This window comes from Chamaea fasciata, unplaced genomic scaffold (genome assembly GCF_029207755.1).
Source record: "Chamaea fasciata isolate MVZ Bird 193981 ecotype frontalis unplaced genomic scaffold, bChaFas1.0.hap1 SCAF_4, whole genome shotgun sequence".
Taxonomy (NCBI): Eukaryota; Metazoa; Chordata; class Aves; order Passeriformes; family Sylviidae; genus Chamaea; species Chamaea fasciata.
Window position 1 is genome coordinate 42,227,453 of NW_027094089.1, and position 23,541 is coordinate 42,250,993.

At 37.9% G+C, this 23,541-nt stretch overlaps 1 protein-coding gene across 1 annotated transcript in view; it reads left to right on the forward strand.

Annotated features, from left to right (window-relative positions):
• The first annotated feature begins 344 nt into the window (after positions 1 to 344).
• The window catches only part of SNX2 (sorting nexin 2), a 30,683-nt gene continuing 7,486 nt past the window's right edge, over positions 345 to 23,541 (forward strand). Inside the window, exons 1-9 of the mRNA XM_066181381.1 lie at positions 345 to 476; positions 8,321 to 8,438; positions 15,564 to 15,727; positions 16,910 to 16,976; positions 17,186 to 17,229; positions 17,314 to 17,455; positions 20,674 to 20,752; positions 21,906 to 21,981; positions 23,215 to 23,328. Of these exons, the coding sequence (XP_066037478.1) occupies positions 369 to 476; positions 8,321 to 8,438; positions 15,564 to 15,727; positions 16,910 to 16,976; positions 17,186 to 17,229; positions 17,314 to 17,455; positions 20,674 to 20,752; positions 21,906 to 21,981; positions 23,215 to 23,328 (912 nt within the window). The 5' untranslated portion in view covers positions 345 to 368. The remainder of the gene's footprint in view (positions 477 to 8,320; positions 8,439 to 15,563; positions 15,728 to 16,909; positions 16,977 to 17,185; positions 17,230 to 17,313; positions 17,456 to 20,673; positions 20,753 to 21,905; positions 21,982 to 23,214; positions 23,329 to 23,541) is intronic.

Here is a 23,541-nt window from a genome sequence, read left to right on the forward strand (position 1 = left end):
TAGGGAATTCTGCCTCTTTACCTCTTCTTGAGAAGGGGAAGGGACTGGGGGAAGGGGCTGGGGATGTGCCAGGGGCTGTGGCAGCGGTTTGGCAAGGGGCTGGGGCTGTGGCAAGGGTTCGGGCAGGGGCTGTAGGAGGGCCTGTGGCAGGGGCTGTGGCAGGGGTTCGGGCAGGGGCTGTGGCAGCGACAGAGGCTGGGGAAGGGGCTGTGGTAGGGTTTGGGGCTGGGGCTGGGGCTGCGGTAGGGGCTCGGGAAGGGCGGGAAGGCGACACCCCCCCCGCCCGTCCCCGGCGCGGCCGCCGCGGTCACGTGCTGGCGGGGCGGCGGGGCGGTCACGTGAGGGCGGAGGCCGGGCCGAAGGGGAAGATGGCGGCGGAGCGGGAGCCGCCGCCGCTCGGGGAGACGCGACCCGCCGACCTGGAGGAGCTGGAGGATGGGGAGGACCTCTTCATCAGCACCGTGTCTACCCTGGAGGTGAGGAGAGCCCGGCCTGCCCCCCGTGGCTGGCCCGGCGCCCGCCGGGCCCTACCCTCCCGTAGCCTTCCCTCACGTCAGGCCGCCGGTACATGGCTCCTGCCCGGCCCCCGCCTCCGGCCGCGGCCCCACCGCGCACCTCTGCCTCTGCTCGTCGGTGCTTCCCTCACGGGGGGCAGGGGGCTTCTGCTGCCAAGAGAAGCTCAAAACTCTTTTTTCCAAGTACCGCCGTTTTCCCTTCTCTTACCCTCTTATGCTGCCGGGGGAATATTCTCACCTAACCTCTTTCCAGTTTTGCTGAGGTGTGTGGGTGTGAGTGTGTCTCCGCCTTAGCGTTTGAGTAGATTAATAACTACCCATTTTCTTTGTCTGGCCTCTTTCCGAGCCTTCACTCCATTTCAGTTTGCAAATCTTGCAGAAACTTACTTGTGTCTGAGGTTTCTTCCAAGGGAGCCGACGCAATGCTGGGCTGCTGCTGGGACCTGCTGGGAAAGAAGAACGAGGAGATATGAAAAATGCATATGTGTTCATTTCTTGTAGTGGGAGCCCGTTTGGCACATTTTTGTGGTCACGTTCCACCTACGTGTCTTGCCAGTATCTTCTGGAAGAACTTTATTCTTCCTGTACACAGATGCCCATTTAAAAAGAAAATTGTTCTGTTCCTCTTTTCCTGATGCGTTTTCTGTCCCTGACCTTTACAGAAATAGGATTGGTGTGTGTTTCTTTGGTTTTGCTCTGGCTGTTGTCTGTCCTTAACAAAAAACCCTGCAGTATACAAAGAGGCTTTAAAATGTATTTTAAAGTCACTTGCCTTTTCTCAAGCTACTTTCTTTTTTTCTTTCATTTCATAGATGCATAATCTGTGCATTGGTAGAAAAAGATCTGTGGAAAAAATACACTGAAGGAACAACAAATTATGTGAATCTGTAGTTGATAAGAATTGTATGAGTAGACTTCTGTGCATCTCTGTGTGACACAGTGTGTATTACTGGAGTCTTTCAGTGCACTGAGAAAGACTGCAGTGTAACACAAACAATGTTATTATTGATGTGGTCTGGAACTAAAGCTGCAGGAGAGCAGATAGATCTAGTGTCCAATTCACAGTTGGCATGAGATAAAAAAGTTACTAAAACTCCTCTAACTGCAAACACTGGCAAAGAAATGGGCTTTGTATCAGTTGCTTTGGCTGACAGTTCCACTGTGCTGCTTTATGTGCACAGTCTGTCTGGGATCGAGTCTCTATGTAGAAAGAGGAAGCCTCTTTGCTTAAAGAGAAGCTTTTAAAAGTTGTGTAAGCTTTTTCTGACATCAGCATTTAGGGCAGTGACTTAAAATGGTGATTTTCCTGCAAACTTAGAAGGAAGAGGTCATGAAAATTGACTTTGAACTTCTTACTAGCTTAAACATAAATTGATGGATTTGGTGTATAGAGTACCACAGTCCAGAGAAGAATGATAGTCTTGTGATGTGGGCCTAGTTAAACTTTTGTCTTGAGTGTTCCTGTAATCTAGTAAATATTCATGGATGAACTGATTATAGATGGCAGTGGGAGTTGTATAGTAACAACAGAACGGTGTCATGCCTTTCGTAGTTAATCATGTATTTGTTTGCTGATTCCAGAAGTGAGAATGTGGCAAGAGACATCGATGTCCTAACCCCACTTATGTGAGGGCTTTGGTACTTTGAAAGGGTTCCCAACTGGTTTATTTTGGAGCGGTCCATTTGCTTTTAGCATGATTAATTTCCGTCCCTTCCTGTTTTATCTTGCTTTCATTCTCTTTGCAGTTCACAGAATGTGTTCTGTGCTTTTCCTGTCTATAATTTGATAGTGCAATGGAAAAGCTGTATGGTTTCTAATCCATCATTCAAATAGCTTCCATATTAACACAGACTCCGTTTGGAAAACACAAGCTAAGTTGCTTTTGACAAAATATACATTCAGTGTATATTATGAATGGCAGATATGTAGCATTTAAATACAGGGAGGCTTAGTTACTTCAGTGGCTTCAGATGGAGAATATTGTTTATTTCAGGTTGAATTCTCTAATGTGAAGAAAAAAGAGGATGGAATTTTAATTTTCTCTGTGCCCATTGTAAAAAGTTAATGTCTTGAATTGAGCTGACTCAGTTGTAGAAAATAAAACATTAGAAAGATCTCACTGAAGTGTAACACCTGGGATTTCTGAAGTGCAGTGGAAACACATTTTAAGACTTGAAAATTTGCTGTGTGGCAGAGAATGAGAACTCTTTCTTCCTGTGATCTTAGGACACCAGTGAGCTGGGAACCAGGTTAAGCAGCAACTTGTCTGAGCTGATGGGATGCTCATTTTATTGTCAGGTATCCACAGTGCCTATGAGTAGTAGAATGATTATTTTGTTTTCATTGAACCAACTGTATTGTGAGTCTGGACAACTGCCTCCCTTACATTCAAGGTTACTGAGATGTTTCTCTTTAGGTGCCAGAGTAGCTTGCATTAGTGAGAACAGCAAGGATGAATCATGTAAATGGTTTAAACCAAAATTGCATTTACAGTGATGATCAGTGATTATCACTATCATTCACAGAGTTCCTTGTGAATGATATTGCTGAGTATTTTATATATATGGATGTGCTGGTTGGCATCTGCAGGGCTCTCCCAGGTATCAGGTTTTTGTAGCTCAGTGTCTTCCTGAGGCCTAGGTAGACCAATCTACTTGCTGAAATTTCAAGTGCATGGATATTGGTGAGTTGTTTTGTAGTTGGGTTTTGTTTTTTTTAAAAGAGTGTCCATGATTTGCACAAAAAGTTCTGGAAGTTAGCTTTGCATTATGAGAAGACTCACTCCCTATTATAAGTTTAATCAACAAACTGCTAATTTGCTGTCTGTGTCCGCTGCTCCCATTAGAAGGGTCCACAAACAACTACGTGAAAGTCAAGTTTGGTGACATATGTGTAAGATAAATGTTAGATTTTCTGAAAAAATTGTTTGTTCACTGTTTGTTACTCTGTTTTCACCATTTCTACCTTCTTCTTCCTCTTTGTATCAGTCTGTGTCTCTGTCACCTTCCTTGTTTATATGTTGCACCATTTCTTGTTTCATTTTCCCTAAACTTCTCAGTTATCTCTGTATTGCCAGTCTGTCTTTTGTGAAGGTGCCGTGTGAACACAGGAACCTATGCTTCCACCTACTCATTCAAACGGTATTTATATTCCCAAACTTATGTTTGTTGGTGGAGTTTTTTTAAATGGAAAAATACATGGAGGAACTTGAAAATAATCAGTAAGCAGTAGATGTGGCAATTTATCAAGGACTGTCATTTAGGGCAGGGTATGTAATAATCTCATTGCCAGTTGATCAGTTTATATCAAAGAAGTGCAGTGTCCATTTGGTTTTTGCACATGAGGCGAAACACTAGATACCCACAAAATCCAGGTGGCTTTAAACTGAACTCCATTCAGTTTAACAGCAGCCATTTGGCCATTACTGAGGAAGCAGTAAAGCTCCCATTGAAGTATCAGAGAGGGAGGCATTAAGTCCTTCAACACTCCTACTATACCTTTGCAGAAAGGTATATTTTCAGTAAAATTTGTATAATTCCAATTATACCAATTAATTGGTATCCAAGATAAATTGGTGTAATTCTACTGAAAATGTGTGTCTTGTTGCTTGATGTTATATCCAGGCTGTAACGGAAGTATGTGGAAATTCATTCCAGTATAGCTTCTTGTGTCATCTTCCTTTCTGCTGCAAATGACACAGTCCTACCGTTGAGTCTGTTCTCTCTGCCCACGCTGTGATTTGTGAGCTCCTGTAACTCCGTTTCAGACAATAGGCTGGGTTAACCTGAACAACTGGAATATTGTCATGGCCACCTTTTGTCAGCCTTCCATGTTTTGTCTGAAGGAAGCTAAGAGGGGCTCATGCAAGCAGAACTAGTGTGGGGGGTACCCTACTATTAAGAGAAAGGATGATAATTTCAGCCAGCAGAAAATGCAAGATCTTGTTCTTATTTCTTCGTTAAGTCAGAGTTGTAGAATATTTGGTTATTGCCTCCAGATGTAATGAACAATAAAAGAACAGAAATCTGAGCTTGTTACTGACATTGTAAATTGGAATAGGCCCATGGGCATCTTACCAGTAACTTATTTTCAGGAAAAACAAGGCAGGATCCTGATTGTCCTTCAAACCTGGATGTCCTGGCCATTGAGTATTTGGTTATTGGAGGCTTCACCAAAACTTCAGCTCAGGACTTGTTCAGAAATTTCGCAGCTGTGTACATTTCAGGAAATGGATGTGTTTGTGACATTTTGTCAATCCTTGGCATTGAGTAAGTTTAAGTTTCTAGGCGGCTAAGCTGTTTTTTCTGGGCCATGAGGTTTTTATTCTCATTTCCATTTCTTGTCTGATACAGAGATTTTCACTGCCCTAACTACTAACTCCTTTGACAGCTGTTTTCATCAGCTGTTTTAGCTGTATTTTGTAGAGATAAAAAAGCAAAGTTTGGGTCCTGTTTTTTAGCTCTCATCCATAGAAGACTGTAACTGAAACAGCTTAATATATTGTTTGCGCGTATGGGTGATTTTTTTGTTGTTGTTGTTTTTGAGAGGCTGGATAACACTTTCTGACTCACTGTGCTCCTTTCTGGCTGTGCAAATTAATTAGATTATTAGAAAATATTGACTCAGTTTTTGATACATAAGGGCTGTGCCTTGCTGGGTGTTTGTAGTTCCCTGAGGACTATGTCCATTTTGAAGAGAAGAAACTATACTTTGTTGCAAAACTCTTAAACAAGCTGCAGTGTGCAGACCATGAACAGTTTTACGCACTGTCTTTTTCTTATAATGACACAACTCTTAGTCAATATATTTAACCCCATTCTTAATTAATCTTGTCTGAGATCACAGCTGTTTGAAAGGACCAAAGAGCCACAGAAAGATTATTAGACCAGTAGGGACATTATTCATTTGTCAGCTTGTTGAAATTTATTTTCATCTGGCGTTCATGACTCCCCCTGGCATGTGACAGAGGAATTGAAGGGTAAAAATGAGAAGACCAGTGGACAGAGATGAAGAGAATTTAATGGGTAGAGTAAAAGTTGCATATGCAAGCACTATAATGAATTTATTCACCTCTTCCATGGGCAGGCCTATGCTTAGCCATCTCTGTGAAGAGAGAAGTGTAATGGTTACTTAGACAAATGTAACTCCAGATATCTTCTCTGTCCTCCTTCTTTGCCATAGCTTTGCTGAGTATGGTTTTACGAGGTATGAGATAACAAAGCTGATCTGGTCAGCTTTGCTCTTGAGCTTTCTGAGGTGCCCATAAGGCCTGTTTGAATCCTTGCCTTTTGCAAATATTCTCATATGGAGTTTGGAGAAAGCCGTCTGTAACTGCTCTACTAACTACAGCTATGAAGCCTAGTATCCAGTGCAGAAACATTGGCTTTCTTTAACTTTTCAATGGAAAGGATCTTTCCCGGCTCAGTAATAGAGACTTGATGGCATGTATTTATAGCCGTTCTTTGAGGAATCTGTATCTTTCTTTAAAGTGGGAATAGCTTTGATTGAAATAGATTTTGAATACCAATTGACATTTAGTTAACTCGTAACTTTAGGCATGCACATATTTGACATGGGTTGATCATATTTAAGTGTTCAAAGTGAATTTTGTGTCTGATAGAATAGTTTTGTGATTAGAAGCCAGGTATAGTAAAAAATAACCATTAGTAACTGAAGCAGCTACTTCTGATAGAACTGAGAAGATAGACTGAGGGAATATCTTGAAGGTGTGTCTTTTTCACCATTCATTAAGCAAGAGCATAATTAAGTGATAAAGCAGAAAGCTCTCTGCTGATGAGGAGGTTCAGGAGGGCTTTTCTGACCTGTGACTGTCTGTACTAGAGCTGTTTTTCATGGTAATGATTTGACAAGCACAAACTGCATTCTGCATCTGTGTCAGTGTGGTACTCCCACTGTGTCCTAAAACTCCAGTCTGTCAAAATATAAATGGGTTGTTGAAACCTGAATAACAGCAAAACTGGTTTGGAATGAGTACCTATGATGCTTCAATGAAGAACTGCCTTTGCTGATCAAACTTTATTCTTCTTGAACCTCAAGCATTGAGAAATCAAGCATTTCCATGCTCCTGTGTTCTGGCTGGAATACAAGGTTTTGAACTTGCATGTCTACACAACACTGGCTGGAGAGACAGACCATTTCTTCTGAAATATGCTACTTCTGAGTTGTGAAATTGCTTAAAACCTTCGGCTATTTTGTGTAACACATAGATACTATCAATTGTGAAATATTGGAGCATGTCAAGTGCTGTGGTTTTCTTGCATTTCCTAGCTCATTTAATCTAAATTATCGCAAGTCTTGTAATACAATTTAAAGGAGTCTTCACAGAGTGGACAAATATACCTTTATTTCCCCAGAGCACTGTTTCCTGTGGAGTCATTTTGGCATTCATTTCATATGAGATGAGAAGTATTCATGTGACTAGTGGATCAGTTCCTTACAAGGTTATAAACTCTGCTACCTATGTACGCTTTCTAGGTGTTTAGTTTCTGATGTTCTTTGCAGGCTCTAGGGCAATATCCAACCAAGAGTTTGAGACACTGCTCCATTTGTTCTTCATTATTTTGGTTTGTTTCTGGCTTCCCCATGTTGTATGTGGGCTTTTCAGAGAGTGGCTGCTTCTGGCAAAAGGAAGGAGATGTGATCTCTTCTGTCATTTGAATGGATCAGTTCATTGTTGCAACCAAATAGATTTTGGTTCTGCTGAGTTTGGCGGGGGTAGAGTTTATTTTCCTTGCAGTGGCTAGCATGAGACTGTTATGGATTTGTGCTGAATACAGGGTTGATAATACCGAGATGTTTTTGTTATTGTTGAGCTGGGCTTGCACATAGCCAAGGCCTTTTCTGCTGTTTGTGCTTCTGTGCTGGTGAGGAAGTTGGGAGTGCATGGGAGGTTGGGAGGAGTCACAGCTGGGACAGGTGACCCCAGCTGACCAAAGGGATTTTCCAGACCGTGCTCAGTACCATAAAGTGGGGGGAAGAAGGAAGAAAGCCAGTTATAAGGAGGCCTATCTTTTAGGACTCTTACTTCTGCTACATTTATGAATGTGAAAATGCAATCTGGACAGGCTTTTTCAGTAGCTTTTCAGTATTTTTCAGTCTTTTTTTTTTAATCTTTTCTAGTTTACAGTGTTCTTTGAAGCATATCCTCAAACATCTGCTATCTCTTATATACATTATTGTATCCATGAATAAATATGCTGTTGTTGAAAAGTCCTTACCTAGATAGCCTGGGTGAAGTTGTGAGAAGTGAATTTTGCAAATTTTCTGGTACTACAAGAGTAAACACAGTTGATACTTTCTCGAAAAAGAATTTTTTAACTGAAGCACTGATCTTCTTGAATTATTTGGATAGCATTAATGCATTGTTTTCAATCATAGAGCACTTGGAGATTTCTTTGTTGTTTTTTGGCTATGTACAAATCCAGATTTAAATCCAAACCTTTCCAAGAGGAACCTAATAATCAAATTGCATTTGGCATTATTAATAAACCTTTTCTAAATAATTCTGGAGGAGCTTTTGTTTCACATTACTTAAACCTGAAGAAACTGTTGACTGTTTTTTCTCGCAAACGAAGAAATTAAAAGAGCTGATGACTAGCTCATATCTTTTATTCATTGTTGCTGTGCTAGGAATGGGAAATGGAAATAGCTGACTGGGTTTCCCTCTTGTACATCTTTTGTTGCTTCTTTGCAATGAAAGAATGCTGCAATAATTCTTATATACTGACACATGAAAACTCATTCTCTTCTAATTATCTCACTTTTTTTTTTTTTTTTTAAACAGTCAAGTCCTTCATCTCCAGAGCCAGCAAGTCTTCCTGCAGAAGACCTCAGCACAAACTCCAATGGTCCAAAGCCAGCAGAAATCATGCTGGATGGTGACAGAGAAGACATCTTTGCTGGTAATGACCATTTTCTTCTAGCATTCCTGCACAAACCCTTTCACCCTTGGACTGAAAGATACGTGCTTTTCTGAGAGGGAGGACTGAAGCCTTATAAGTAGTTTGACAGTTTTGTACAGGTTTTTTTCTTGTGTAAAACGTTGTTAGTTAAGTTTATCTCAGTGGTGTGTACTGTCAGTGTGTAGTGTGGGAATGTTGAGCTGATCACTAACGTTCTGCTGACGTTAAGAATAGTCTTTATCATTTTCTGATTCAAAATGTTCAAATCTGTTTGTGTGGAAATGCATTACTAAAGTTACTTTCTTGTTTTCAACTTACTAATTCATAAGCTGTCCCAGTCTTTTTTCCAGTTATAAAGAGAGAGATAATTCAGATTGTATTGCAAGTATTTCCTTCTTAATACTCTTGTTTTAATGGACAGGTAACAAACTGGCATATGGGACCAGTCCTACCATTTCACTAGGTTGTGTCTCTGACAGTTGACAGTGTTGCATGCTTTAGAAAAAGATGTGAAAGTTCTGATAAGTAGTCTGTCAATAGACAGAATGTTTCTAAAGCTTCATAAATCAGTGTTAGTTTTCATCTGTCCTAAAGTGGGTTATTATTGCTGTCAATTACAGTTGTAGGAGCTTTACCCATTCAAGAAAGGAGGTGTAATATTTGGATTACACTATGTGCATAGGATGGTTCTGAATGTTACATCTCAATACTATCGTTTTCTCTGTGAGTTCATATTGAGTTACTCAGCTGACAATCTGCTTTGAATACAGTCATCTCATCTTCATTGATTACCTGATGTAATAATTTGAAAATAAACTTTATAACCTTTAGTTCTGGATTATTGTGTATAAATGCATATATAAATGTGCTTGTTACATTTGTTCTAAAGTTCCATAATTTGTATTTCCATGTATTTTAACCTGTTTGTTCATGACACTGTTAGAATGTATGGACTACTTTAGTACTTCTCTGAAAGTGTTTTAAGAGAAAAAGGGAATAAAGGATAGATGGGTAATCTTGCTTTTTTCTGCATTGTTTTTCGTTTTAACTTACAAAGACCATAAGTGCTTTAGCAATGAAGTTTTCTAGTACTAATCAGTAATTTGGTTATTTAGCTTCAGTATATAAAGTCAGCTATTTATAACCATAGAGCCGTCTGGAGTGGATATTTTAAGAAAGCCAGTTCTCCTTTGGATAATATTAAGAAAAGAAAAAAGGAGACTGGAGTAAATATTGAGGATAGTCAGATAGAAGGAACAAATGTTTGCAGTCAGATTATTTCAACTGAAATGAATGCTGTGAGAATAACACACGTAATTGATTTAGTGAGTTTGCGTTTTGCCATGCGGGACATTCTCTTAAATGCTTGCAGCACTGAACTGAAGACATCTAATGCTGCATGTCTACCTCAACTGAGACTGGTCTTTCAAAGTTCAGTTTATAGTCAAGAGTGAGTCTAATACTTTCAAATAGAGGAAAAAACAAATGTGATTTATGGAGTATGAGATAAAAGTATGTTTTTCACAATTTCCTGTTCTAAGCAAGAAGTTTGTATAATGCGGTTGAACCCAAGTCATGAACTTCTCTGTTTGTGTCACTGTCATTCTGAAATGACGTTCTGAAAAACTGCGTTGAATTAGTGTTCCAGCGCTGTGCACTCACAAGTATAACTACCTTTTTCTTTCTTAGCACTGTTTTGCTAGACAGTATAGAACCAGTGTGAGAAAGGCAAGATGAGATACCTAATTTTTTGCTTCCAGCGTGATTGATTAGTTTGGCTTTCTAGGAAAGCAGAATTTAATTTAAAAGTCAGTGTGACAGGGTTTTTCTTTGACATGTTGAAATTCCAGATACTTAACTTGGTACAGCTTATAGGAACACTTAAGTGGAAAGGAAAAAAAATGAAGCTTCACAGCTTTGTAACTTCTGTTGTTCCTTCATATTGAACTACTAAACACTTTAAAATCTGGGTAAAGGAAATCCTGTTTGTGGCTCCTGAAAGGAGTGATTGCCATTCTTCAGGGTCAGAAATAATTATAGTTTGTCAGACTTGCAAAAAGTGTGATGGTATGCCTCTCTAGCTATTGTAGACTTAAAACTTTTCCACTGTTCCGCCTCATATTGCAACCTAATGGTAAAAGAGGTGAAACAGTACAAATTTTCTCTACTGCTTTAATGCAGGACAGAAGCTGGGAAGGTTTAGGCTTTTTTTGATTATGCTTAAAGCCTCTTTGCTATTATGTTTCTGTGGCAGCTACAGAATAATATGTGCAATATAGATATTTGTTACCTTGTCTCTGGCAACTCACAACTGAACTATTAAAATAGGGTTTCAAAAACAGAAGTGATTTTTCCTGCTATCATTGGAGACAAGTAGATTTCGTTGCTTTGTTGTGGTTCTTGGGTCTGTAACAAAGCAAACTATCTTGCTAAACCCACTTAAAAACTTTTATCTGTAGAATAAAAGTCACTGTGTTGGTTATTTGGCCAGAAGAATCAGTTTATGTTACCTCATAGAGCTCTTGCATGCAAAGCCCATAATGATCACTGCTTCAAATGAACCAGTATTATATGTATCTTGAGGAATTTGGAGATACGTCATAAAGCTTTGTTGTCAATAACCTGCTATTGTACAGCTAAATATCAAACTAGTCTTTCAGAATCAGATGTTGACTCAAAGTTTGGTGTATAACTGCACAAATATGCCATGCACTGCCCATGAGGGGCACAGCTGTCTGTGCTTTCTGCCTCTGGTGCTCAAAGAAGAGCACTAACTAAATGGTGAACTCATCTGTGAAGTTTTATCAGTGTTCTGTCACCTTCTTCAAAAAAGTGAAAAACTAATTTTTCCCTCTTCTCTGTTAGGTAAAAGATTACTGTTATTTTGTTTTTTCAGCTCTGAAATGTGTTTGGGAATGAATTATGTTATGGAAGTGTCTAGCTATTGTGTCCTGAGGAGAAGTCACTGTGTTGGAGGCTGGGGTGATGTTTGTTTTCATTGGGATGTTTTTTTGTTTGGTGGGGTTTTGTGTTGTTTGGCTTTAGGCTTTTTTTCTCAGGATTTGAGACTGAAGAGGCAGTGGTAATTCTCTGATCCGGGGAAGATATGTTCTTCAGGCCCATCTGAACAGAAAAGCTTCTAGATGATGATGTCTGTCAGGCTGTTGTCTTTTAATGTGTCCGATATGAAGATTTTGTGCAAATGCCTTGCTGCTTTTTAGAATCTCCTTGTTCAGTTATTTTGAAAGAAACAAAACCACAAAAGCATGTGAACCTACAGTTTTGAAGTCAGAGAGTGGTCATATTAGTGTCTGACTGTTGTGTTAAAACTATTTCTGTTCTCATTAGGGTTATACTTAGTACTTCTGATACAACAATAAGGACCATGGACTATGACTTTGGTGTTGTAGTTCTTACAGTCAGTTCAGTTAAGTCTTTGAAATATTGCTGTGCCCAGAGAAGCCTTTTTTAATAGCTTGTCCTCTGTTCTGTATAACGGCTTCTGCTTAAGTTTACTGCCAAATTTATTTGTTCACATGGGCAAACTTTCTAAGATAATAAGCCAATTCAATCATTCAAGCTATGTCAGAATGTTAAAGGTCTGACATTTGGAAGTGTGACTAGTAAAAATAACTTGTGGCTGAAGAGAGCTGCTGGTGAAGAATTGCAAACTTGTATTTTCTAAGATGATATTTCACAAAAACTACTGGTGCAAAATAGAGAAACAAGCTCTGTGTAATGCTGAGATTAAGTGCTCTGCTTGGTTGTTGATAGAAACTTGTTGTGGTTGGCTGTAGAATGTTAATTAAGCATATGTAGTTGTCTCCTACAGCAGAATGACATGTCTTCATGTTCTTTTGGAACTAAGCAACTTTACAGTGATCCCTAACAAAGACTGTTTATGGATTGTAAAGCATGTATTTATGTGTAGCAGTCTACACTATTAGATTGGTGGGAGTTCTTAATATGTTCTGGTAACTCCCATAGCTGATATTAAGTGTTGGATCTCAATGTTTTCCTCCCAAAAGTCGGACAGAGCAGTTGCTTGCCTCTTAGAGAGGTAAAGCTCTTGAGAACTATCCTGGAAAAAAAAGACATTTAGATTTAATTTTTCATGCTATAATAATTGTGAATATTTTAAGAACCAAACAAAACCCACACAAGCACACAGAACCTCTCAGTCTCAAAATCAAGAATAAATGACACCACAAAACCACAACTTTATGCTAAGTTTTCAGGTGAAGATCTAAAATGAATATATTAAGCTAATGTTTCTGGAAGTGCCATAGTTTCCACTGTGAAGCCTACCAAATTATTGTTTCCACAGGAAAAAAAAAAAACCCACACCTGCAAAATAAGCAGAAGAATTATCAAATTCTTTAAACCTTTTAAACCTTCTGTTTTATATAGAGCTAATGCTTTTTCCTTTCAGAATCCTTGAATATTTTTGTTTTAAGCAAAAAGTGCAATAACTTTCTTCCTGTCCAACTCAGTCACATCATCCCCTTCCATATCTTTTCCGTGTCATGCTTCTAGATTTGCATAACGTCTGGAGGCATGCCAAACCTGGGGTGAGAGGTAACAAGAGGGAGAATAGCATAAATTCTAATTTCTTCCTAAAATGACTAACTTACTGCTATCAAACAAACAGATACTATTTTCTCTGGGTAAGTTCCTCCAGGAAAATAAAAAAGAAACACCAGGCAGCAGCTTTAAAAATTTGCTAATCCTGCTTGGAATTGATTTGATCAACCTAGATCACTTCATTATACTAATGGGTGTGTGGATACAAGTTGGAAAAAGAAGAGTCCTGGCAGAGAGGTGTGCTTCTGTTTCATCTGATAGCAGTGCTGCTTTCTTACATTAAATTCACAGCTTTTTCATGTAGTTATAGTTTACAGTAAGAGGATTGTGTTCTTAGGCAATGAAAGTAAGAAATCTGTATGCTTTGAATTGTTTAGCAACTTGTTTTATAAACCTGTCTAAAATTTGAAGATGCAGAGAAGTATATAGTGGTGTTTAATGGTTTGTTTCCTGAATATGCTGGAGTACAGCTAGTGATAGAAAAAAGGAAGAACTGAAGTGCAATTGCTTAATTTCATAAATCTTTTATATTTTACATTTCATCATGTATTTAGTATACTGTGTTACATATGTATGTGCATATTTTTCTGAGAAATGTTTCTGTGAAGTATTCATTTACGTAACATATATGTTGAATGCTGTAGCCACCAAAGGAGAGAACTGCCTCTTGTTGAAGTGTTACTGTTCTGCCAATCTAAAAGCTCTTTTGCAACCTCAGCATGAGTTCCCACCTGATCTTAGGTTTTGAATTAAAATTCCTTATTGATTTATGACGCAATGTCCTTCCTGTGGCATCTGAGGAAAGGAAACATTAGCGGATGCTTATGTTAAGATTTAGCAGTAAGAATAAAGCAATGCTATGAAAATAATTATTTTCAAAGAAAGGCTGTGGATTCTTCGTTCGTATTCAAAATGGAGAATATAACGAAGTGCTTGGTTTTAAACTTCAGTTTGAAAATATTATGACAATCTGTAATTTGAAATTAGGAAAAGCAATGCCAGGAGGCTGGGAGAATTGATCGTTCCCCTTGGCTCAGCCCTGCTGAAGCCACACCTAGAGTGCTCAGTCCAGGTCTGAGGTGATGCAAGGGTGACTTGGACAGATGGGAGTGACTCCAAGGCAGGGCCATGAAAATGATTGAGGCCATAAAGTATATGACATAAGAGATAAGACTGAGAAAGCTAGTGCTGTTCATCCTGGAATAGGGGCTTAGGGTGGGAGGATCCTATAGTTTGTATAAATACTATATGGTACAGAATGGAGAAAAAGGAACCTGACTTCTCAGTAGTGCCCACTGACAGAACAGGAGGCAATGGCTGGACACTGAAAGCTAGATAATACATAGGACAAATCTTACGTTTTTGTTTGTTTGTCTTTGGTGGGGATGAGGGGGTGATGTTGACTTTTGGGGTTTTTTTCTTGTTGGTGAGGGTGGTCATGGTGGCACAGGTTATCCAAGGAAGAGGTGGATTCTCCTCCTTGGAAATGCTCAGAATTGATCTGGATGTGATCCAGTTTAGCCTGCTCTACCTAGAGCTCTGCTTGAATAGAGAGGTTAGATTAGATGGTTTCAGAACGTTTTTCCAAACTCAGCAATTCTGTGATATGCTCCGAAAGGAAATGATGGCAGTAAACTTTGTTAGCCTTAAGCCAGAATGAGTGTCTGCTTTAGTTTAGTGTCTTTTTACCTGTTTGGTAAGTACTACCCACAAAAGTCTAGTTTGTGAAAGGACTAAATGTCTATTAGAAAGTCAGTTTTGGTATCAAATGACTGTTCTGTGGTCCATGTGATCTAAGAAACTGGAATTCTTGAAAATGCGTGTCTAGGGAGAACACAGAATTGCCTATTTATTTGAGCTAGAACAGGAACTTCTGTATACCCAGGAAATGTGTAGTTTCCCAGGGGTCAAAACCAGTTAGTGAGATTTGTGGAGCAGGGGTTTGCATTGTCTTTAAAGGTAGGTGAACTGTCAAAGAAGTAATCAGTTTCTGGTGAGTTGTTTTGAGCCCCAAAGAGAATGGAGGTAGAGAGTAAAGATAATCCTAATGTCTCACCTGCTAATATTGCTACTTTACAGTGTGTGGAGTATTTGGCAGAGGTGGGGGTATATTAATGGTTGTGTAACTTCATTTGTTATGTGGCTTAGTCTGCTTAGTTACCAGCCTATCTGACTAAATCAGCTATTATTCAGAGTGTGAAACAGGTGATGAAAAAGGGCTGCTTCTGTGGTAGAAATATTTACTAGTGTTCACAATATGTCTTACAGAAGTAAATGATTTGTGTCTTGTTACTACTTTAAAAGACTCTTTACTGAACAGTATTTAAAGAAAAGGCAACATTGATCTTAATTTAACCCATTCTGCACTACAAGTCCAAATGTCATACGTGGTTTTGGCTATGTATTGAAAAAAGTTATCTTGCACAAATGGGTGCTATTTATTTTATCATCATTCTTTATCGTGCATGTTTTTTGTCTTTGTGATGCATATCCATCTGTGTTGCACAGGAAATTTGTTGCTAACTCAAAATGTTTATCTAGAAGCAACAGAAGAAGTTTCATTGGACAGTCCGGAGAGGGATCCAATACTTTCACCAGAACCTACTCCTGCAGTCACTCCTGTAACACCTACTGCATTAATAGCTCCCAGAATGGAATTGAAAAGTGCAACAGCCCCGGTGATTGTTGATAGATCCAGGGAAGAGGTATGCTATAAACTTCTAAACTACTTGGATCTTTCAGTTTTGTCTTGTTATAAAATGCTAGTTCCTAAATGTTGATGTGTGACATTATACCTTGCTGGTTTTTTTGCAAAAGAAGTTTAGTGTGAATTTGACCCATGAAAATACTGTAAGAATTCACTACTGAGGTGATTATATTTGAGATACATAGTGTTAGGAGTAAGAAGTTCTCTTCCTTCAGAATAGATATTTTAAAAGTGTGTGTAGGAGTGAGCTGTGAACTTTGATACAAGAGAAATGTTATTAATATAAAATAATTTTAACTAGTGTGTTACAGTTTCAGCTTTTATTTCTGAAGCTGTTCCTAACCGGGAAATTGAAAAAGCAGTTTTTTAGCATTATTATTTACTGGCATTTACTTCATGCTAGTAAACAACTGAGTGTAATTGTAGTCCTATTGTTGCTATTTACATTTGTGTTCCTGTCAAAGCGTGGACATTGCTGAATGTCATGCATTTTAGAGAGTTCTCTTACTAGACTTTGAAAACAAGACCTACATGTGACTCAATGATGCCTACTTGCCCAGATACCACGTGATGGCATTTGATTCTGATTTTGCCAGCTTCCGCTCTGGAACTATCCCTTCTGCCATGGCATTTCTTAGGATCTCTCTTTTTATGAAACTTAGGTATAGTACATGAAAGATTATGAAATTCTGGAAGAATAGAACTCAGACAAGTATCAGAAAAATTTTTATCTGTTGCTTTTCCCTTCCCAAGCTCTTCTGTTGCAGATACTGTTAGTGAAAAGGACTATCTGTCCTTTGATTAGAGGCACGTAGAAGCATTGCAAATGATAGTAGTTGTGAACCATAGTGTCTGCTGGCATTGTAGGTGATACAATGAGCTGACCCCTAAGTCTGCTGTACTGGAAACTTTTGCAGTAACACTTAAAACTGAAATCACAGGACCATTTAATTCGGAAAAGACCTTTAGAATCATTGAGCCCCACTGTAAACTTAGCCCTATCAAGTTCACCACAAGATCTTTGGTTGCAGTCACAGTCAGTGTTAGAAAGACTGGAAATGTTTCATAATTACACAAACATACTGTCTTTTTCTCCTCCTTCCTCTGTATCTTTATCCTTGTACCCATACATAATATGGATGTCCATTTCCTTGTTAAATGTGATGTATCTTTTTCCTAGATTGAAGAGGAAGCAAATGGGAATTTGTTTGGTATTGAAATCAATGTATCAGACCCGGAGAAAGTTGGTAAGTTCCTTGAGCCTAGAAATTCAGATGGTAGACTGTCTTATTCCTGGAAGACAATTCTTAGATTTTAGCATGATTTCCTCTTTAGTTGTCCTTTGGCAGTTTTTATTATCTAAATGGAAATCTATTTATTGTATATTTTGGACTAAAAAGTATATGGCAGGCTTACCCTACCTTGGCCTGGGATAAGTATTTCAATTTTCTTACAGGGGATGGCATGAATGCTTATATGGCATACAGAGTAACAACAAAGGTAGGTAATACAACAAAAATTTGTGAATACTTTGTATTGTAGCTGAGATGGATCAGTAATTCACAACAATTTTATTTTTTTAAGACATCACTTTCAATATTCCACAAAAATGAATTCTCTGTTAAAAGAAGATTCAGTGATTTTCTTGGCCTGCACAGCAAATTAGCAACAAAATACATGCATATTGGTTATATTGTGCCTCCAGCTCCAGAAAAAAGTATTGTAGGTAAGTGCAGTTCCAATAAGATGACACTTAAATATTGAATACAAATTACTCCTCTGCATAAATACTACTTGTGTCTTCTCAGGTGGTCCAAATATTCTTTGTGTTCTGCATTTTCAAATAGTTCGTATTAAATTGGAATGATATGTAATGGCCTTTTCCTAACTCAGACTAGTTGATAATGAGGAGGATATCTCTTAATGCATGGCTTAGTGTTTCTTATCTATGGTCCTTTCTTTGCTGTTGCTAAGAGCTGATTAGTCTACAAAAACAATAATGTAAAAGTTTATTTTTAAGTTGAGCTGTTATCAGTTGCCTGCAATATGTAGAGCTTTGTACATACTCCAGATCTCTGATACTTCTCTTTGTTTCTTTTGATCATGGTGAATGCAAAACTTCTCATAAATTGTGCAAGGTTTTAATGCAGAAAACTACTTTTGACTTGAATGCCTTAAAGGATCAGATCCATTCTCTGTGAGCTAAGAAGCATGCCTGGTGCATTAAAACAACTTCAGATCTCTAAGTAGGAGAGGTTCTTTTAAAATAGGTAAATATTTAAAACAGACTTTTGTGTTACTCATATAAGGAAGTGATTTGAATCTGGAATGTTGTTTGGCATGTAGGCAATGGCAGAACTTCTTTTCAGTAGTTTAGCCTATAAAGATAATCAGAGCAGCACTTTTTCATGTAAGTAGGAGTAGGCAGACTTAGTAGGTGTAGGCAGTAGGCAGTAGGAGGCTTGGAAAATTCATGATTTTACTTCTGTAGAAAAGCACTGTGTTTTTTAAGCCTGTGAGACTGAAAATTTGACCTGGATTTTTGGTAATTCTTGAAAGTTATGGGTAGTTCTGTAATAATCAGTTTTTCCTATAACAAAAGTAAGTTTAATTCCAAATGCTATCAGGGTTTCTGGAACTGGAATGAGGCTTCTGTCATGTCCTTTGGATGATACAACATTTAAGGCATTTATGACAGTGTGCATTTACATGAAAATGTAATGCTTGCATCACAGTCAAATTCAGCTTAGACTGGATCTCAGCTACCACTTGAACAAAACCAGCATAAAGATCGATATACCTGAAAGACGGTAAAATAGTGGGATTTTCTGCAGTGCAAGAAAGCACTGGCTGGTGCTTCAAAGCCTTGTGTAGAGACTTTAAGGTACAGGTAGGTTGGGAAAACTCAGACTCTGTAGAATATTTTCAAAAGAGCATGAAATTCCATCTTTAAAGTTAAAATTCACAGGTGTTACTTAGTTCTGTTCAAGAGCGTGTAGTCAGTACATTTCCATTTCTGGAGAAAAGAAGGAATTGATTCTAGTCTGTTTTGAAATAATGCATCTTAAAGCAGAGAGCTGACAAAACAGCTGAAAGTAAGATGATGTAGTCTTTACATTACGCTTGTTTATTTTTAAAGTCTTGATACATAATGTCATACATTCAGTGTTATGCAGTGTGTGTTGTAAAAACGTCCCCGGTCTGTTCATTCTGTTATACTGTTGGTAACACCTGGAATTTTAAGCTTGTTTTATTGTGTTGATGAGTGGTAGGGGCAGGAATTTTAGATCTTAGCTACAAATTCAAGTCCATCAATTACTGTCAAAAGGAATGAAAGGATAAAAATGAGTCAATTGCGAACTGGAGTTGGACATGCATTAAGGTACCTCACTACTTACATAAGTGTGTATGAAAATCGTGTTTTAATTTTTAAACACAATAATCTGTTATGTCATGGATCTTTTCCTGTGAAGGGTTAGAGAGTGCTTGGTCTACAGAAACAGTCTTTGCACTTGCATTTAAATAGGCTTATATTAGCGGAGAAAGAAATCTGGCAAGATATTTAGAAATAACTCATTATTACAGAGTAGGAATACCTCATATAGGTAATTTGCATTGGGTTTGTATATTCAGTTTTTCTCTATGAAACTTGTTCAAAGTTCAACTATGAAGGCTCTTTTGTATTAAGCCACAGGATATCCTTCTTTCTGCAGTAAAATATTATTGTATAGTAATACTGTAATGTATTACTATAATTATTATAAAGATGAGGCATGTGAATTAACTCAACTTCCTTTGAATACTTTAATCCTATTTGAAGACATACTCAATTTTACTGACAAATTTATGGATTTAGTTACATTATGCTGTGTGGAATACTCTTGGTAAAAAAATCTTTATCAGGTTTACTTTCGTCATGTTGCAGAGGAGGGAAAAACTAAGGCTTCAGTGACAGGTTAAGGTTTCCTTCTTTTTCCTGTAAGGCTTTGCTGCTTGTCTCCTGCTGGGGTTACTGTATGAAACTTTTAAGTCCAGAAGGGAGATCGGGGGAGGAACTTTGGGAACTGTTGACCTAACAGATCAGTGAGTACATAGTCAGAATCTCAAAACTTTTAGCTGAAGAGGCACAAAAGTAACAGATAAGAAATATACTACAGCTAGAAATCAGACGTCCGGACTGTATAATAAAATACCTTTCCTGTTTTTTAGGAAATAAGAATAATTATTGATGTCCAGTGTTTCCAGTTTGATGGGACTCAGGTTGCTAAACTCTGAGTTTAGATCTTTAGCATGAAAAATAGTGATTTCAGTCTTACTGTTTTAGAATTCTTCTGCTGCTGACGTTGAAGCTATTTCCTGTACCATGATACATCAATAACTGGTTGCCACTTTTGTCTTGATCAGAGGAAGCACTGTAAAGCTGCATGCATTTTATTCTGCTGATCTTGTTCTTCATGCGGTTCGGTTCAGAATTTTCAGAATTTGTTAGTTTGTGTTAGTTAATTAAAAAGCTGTTGGTTTTAGAACTTAAAAAATAGTTGAATCAAAATAATGGTAATAAGCTTACCTGAGAATAGGCTTATAACGTGAGGACATTTTTGTATTCTGCTTTATATGTCTAATTATTTTCTTTTTCTGGATATGAGTTGCTAGTAAGACTCTGATCAGCATTTAAATTGTTTTCATAAATGCAAATTCACCTAGTTTTACTTCCCTATTAGTCACAATTTATATGTTACAGGAAATTGAGTATTTCATAGAGCTACTTCTACAAAACCATGCAGCTTTCAGTGGTTTTTTTTTTTTATATCCTTGTGTAGTGTTTTTCGTTGTAATTTGATTTAAATATGTAAACATAGGTGAGCCTTATATTCTAATCACATCAGTTATGTTAATGATTTATCTGTGATAAAATAAAATCAATATGATGCTGTTTCCTTCAAGGCATGACCAAGGTTAAAGTAGGCAAAGAAGATTCTTCATCTACTGAGTTTGTAGAGAAAAGAAGAGCAGCCCTAGAAAGGTAATGTATGTATTAACTAAAATGTATTTAGGTAAGAATTACCTGTAGTACTCTATATTGGTTCTGTAATTGCAATGCTGGTGATCGGTACTTAAGTGAATTCTGGAGACTATACAACTCAAATTTTTGTGTAGAAATTGAATAATTCCTGTTAGTAACAGGAAGAGCAGCGCTATTGATAAAAATATTGTAACTAACTTGTTTTGGACTTAAAGACTACAGAGGTTCAGTAAGTAAAACTACCAGTACTAGCTTCTGTAGACATTTCAGGTTGAAGGAATTAAGACACTTATAACGTTGTATTTGTTCCTTAGCAAATCAGCTGTTGGGTGGAAGGAAGGTGGGTGAAGATCTTCAATCACTTGAAAGCCAGATGGGCTTATGATGATGTGCATTGATGACATTGATGTGACTAGCTGAATTTTGGCATAAGAGATACGGGATCTCTGTCACCTGGGACTGATATACAGCTGATACTGTTCAAGGATCTTTTTCATGGAAGGGCCCTATCCCTGGTATAGTCCTACATTAGCCTTAACTTGTACTTCATACTGAGTATGGAACAAGGGAAAAAAGTTGAGCAATCTAATATGTAAATTAGTTTTACTGCAATCCTTACCTTCTTTAGGAAAAAAACAAATGAGGATCTGGTGGTCGTTCCTAATGGTGGGTGGATAAAAGAAGTGCAGAAAAAAAGAAGAGGGAGTTGCATTGAATTTTACTTGTGTATATATGACTTTTTTAGAACTAAATGGACTGAAGACTAGTTTATCCAGTGTAAAAATAGTTTGTATCTAGAGCATAGTCAACTCACTGGTCCCAAGATTTCTTATAATTCTAAAATAAATCAGCCGGAAGTAACAAAAAGTCTGTCCACTGCACTGTGCAAAAATGTTTAAACAAGCTCATTTTTTCTGGCTGGTTAATATAGGAGTAGGTCTTCACTCAGCTGTTTGAAATAAGTATATTATTTTACCACAAGATTTGACAAGCCCCACTTTAAGGAGTTTCTGGTGTAAACAAAATGTGTTGTGAAACACTGCCCAACGTTTGGTACGTTATGTTGTGGTATGGAGTACATGGCACTTCAGTATGTTAGTCAGGCACATTAAATCTATTCTGTTAGCTGATATTTTAATTTTTAAAATCATAGGTATCTACAACGAACAGTAAAGCACCCAACCTTGCTACAGGATCCAGATTTGAGACAATTCTTGGAAAGTTCTGAGGTATTTATGTTTTAACTTCTCTTACTTATTTCTAGATATGGTAACCTACCAAGCAATATATTCACTTTGTATTGAGACCTAATCCCCTAAATTAATATGAAATCCAATTGGAACATTCCCTTCATGGGTTAGAATGGCACAAGCTACTTAGGTATGATGTGCCTCAGGCTCTGGTAAACTTATAGTGATGGTGACAAAAAGCTATTTGCTGTATGGTGACTTCTCAAGCAAGTTGGTCTTTTCAGTTCTGATGGTACAGATTGCTAAGTAAGATCTAAAATTAAACTGGCTTGGAAGCAGTTCTCTTGCCTCTAGGAGTTGAGCTTGAGGTGTATTGGTAGGATAATGTGAAAACGCTGGCAGTGCTGCTGGCCAGGTGAGGTATTTTGTGGATAAGGATTTCAGTCACCTGTACTATTAATCTGGTACCTTCCACAATATTAAATATATTGTTAAAAATACATAATATCTCTTAGTGGTCCATAGTGGTTTCATTCTAATACTGAACTGTGTCGTGGTTAATGCCAGTATCTTAGTTATACTAATAAGTCACAGAGGCTTCCCTACTGACAAAAGCATCAATAGATAACTTACAGTGGGTTTGTCAATGCTGCTGACAGACAAAACATCACATGAAGGGTAAATGGTCTGACATAGGGGCCACCTTGTATAGCATATTCAATCTAGCCTGAGTAATAATATCAATTAAATTTAAAGTTTGTTAATTTAACTCTGAGCTTTTCTCAGTACCTAAGCAGATAACATGTTCTCTTGATACTTGAGATACATTTATAGCCTTACATTGAAAAGCAAAAAGTCATCAACCTTTTATTATCAGCAAGCAGTGCATGTCCTGTGTTAGAATTAAACGTGTAACAGAATTTCCTGTGTCTAATTTGTTGTAAATCTAAGCTTTTCTGTTCTTGTAGTGGCAGTTTGTTTGTTGTAGCATATAAGTGGCCATTTAGGACATTTGGCTAGTTTATAACAGCTTTGGACTAGTGGTTTGTTTGTTCCATTTAAATGTAAAGATGTAGAAGAAAAGTAAATAGTCTATATTTTTAAGTTTTCCTCTTGAGAATGTAGAAGTAGTAAATTTGAGAAATTAGATTCCACTATATTGAAACACATAGAAGTAAAGAAAACACTATGTCCTTTTCTTTCCCCCTTGTGCCTGTTAAACCACCATCCTTTTAACCAGTCCCTTTGCCCTTATTTGTCATTCAATTCCAGCTGCCGAGAGCAGTTAACACCCAAGCTCTGAGTGGAGCAGGAATATTGAGGATGGTAAACAAGGCTGCCGACGCTGTCAACAAAATGACAATCAAGATGAATGAATCGGATGCAGTAAGAGCTGATTTTTTGGCTTGAATAATGAGATGAATTAATGAACCTCAACAATTGCATTTTAAAGCTGTAGAAGTAGAAAATGGGTTATTAATTTCCTTATTGGCCTGAATTCTTAGCTGTATCAGTTGACCACCCTGGAAGTACCTGGATAATTTGCTTCTTTAGAACCAGAAATGTTGTTGGTAATCTAATTTGTAGTGCTTGATTCCT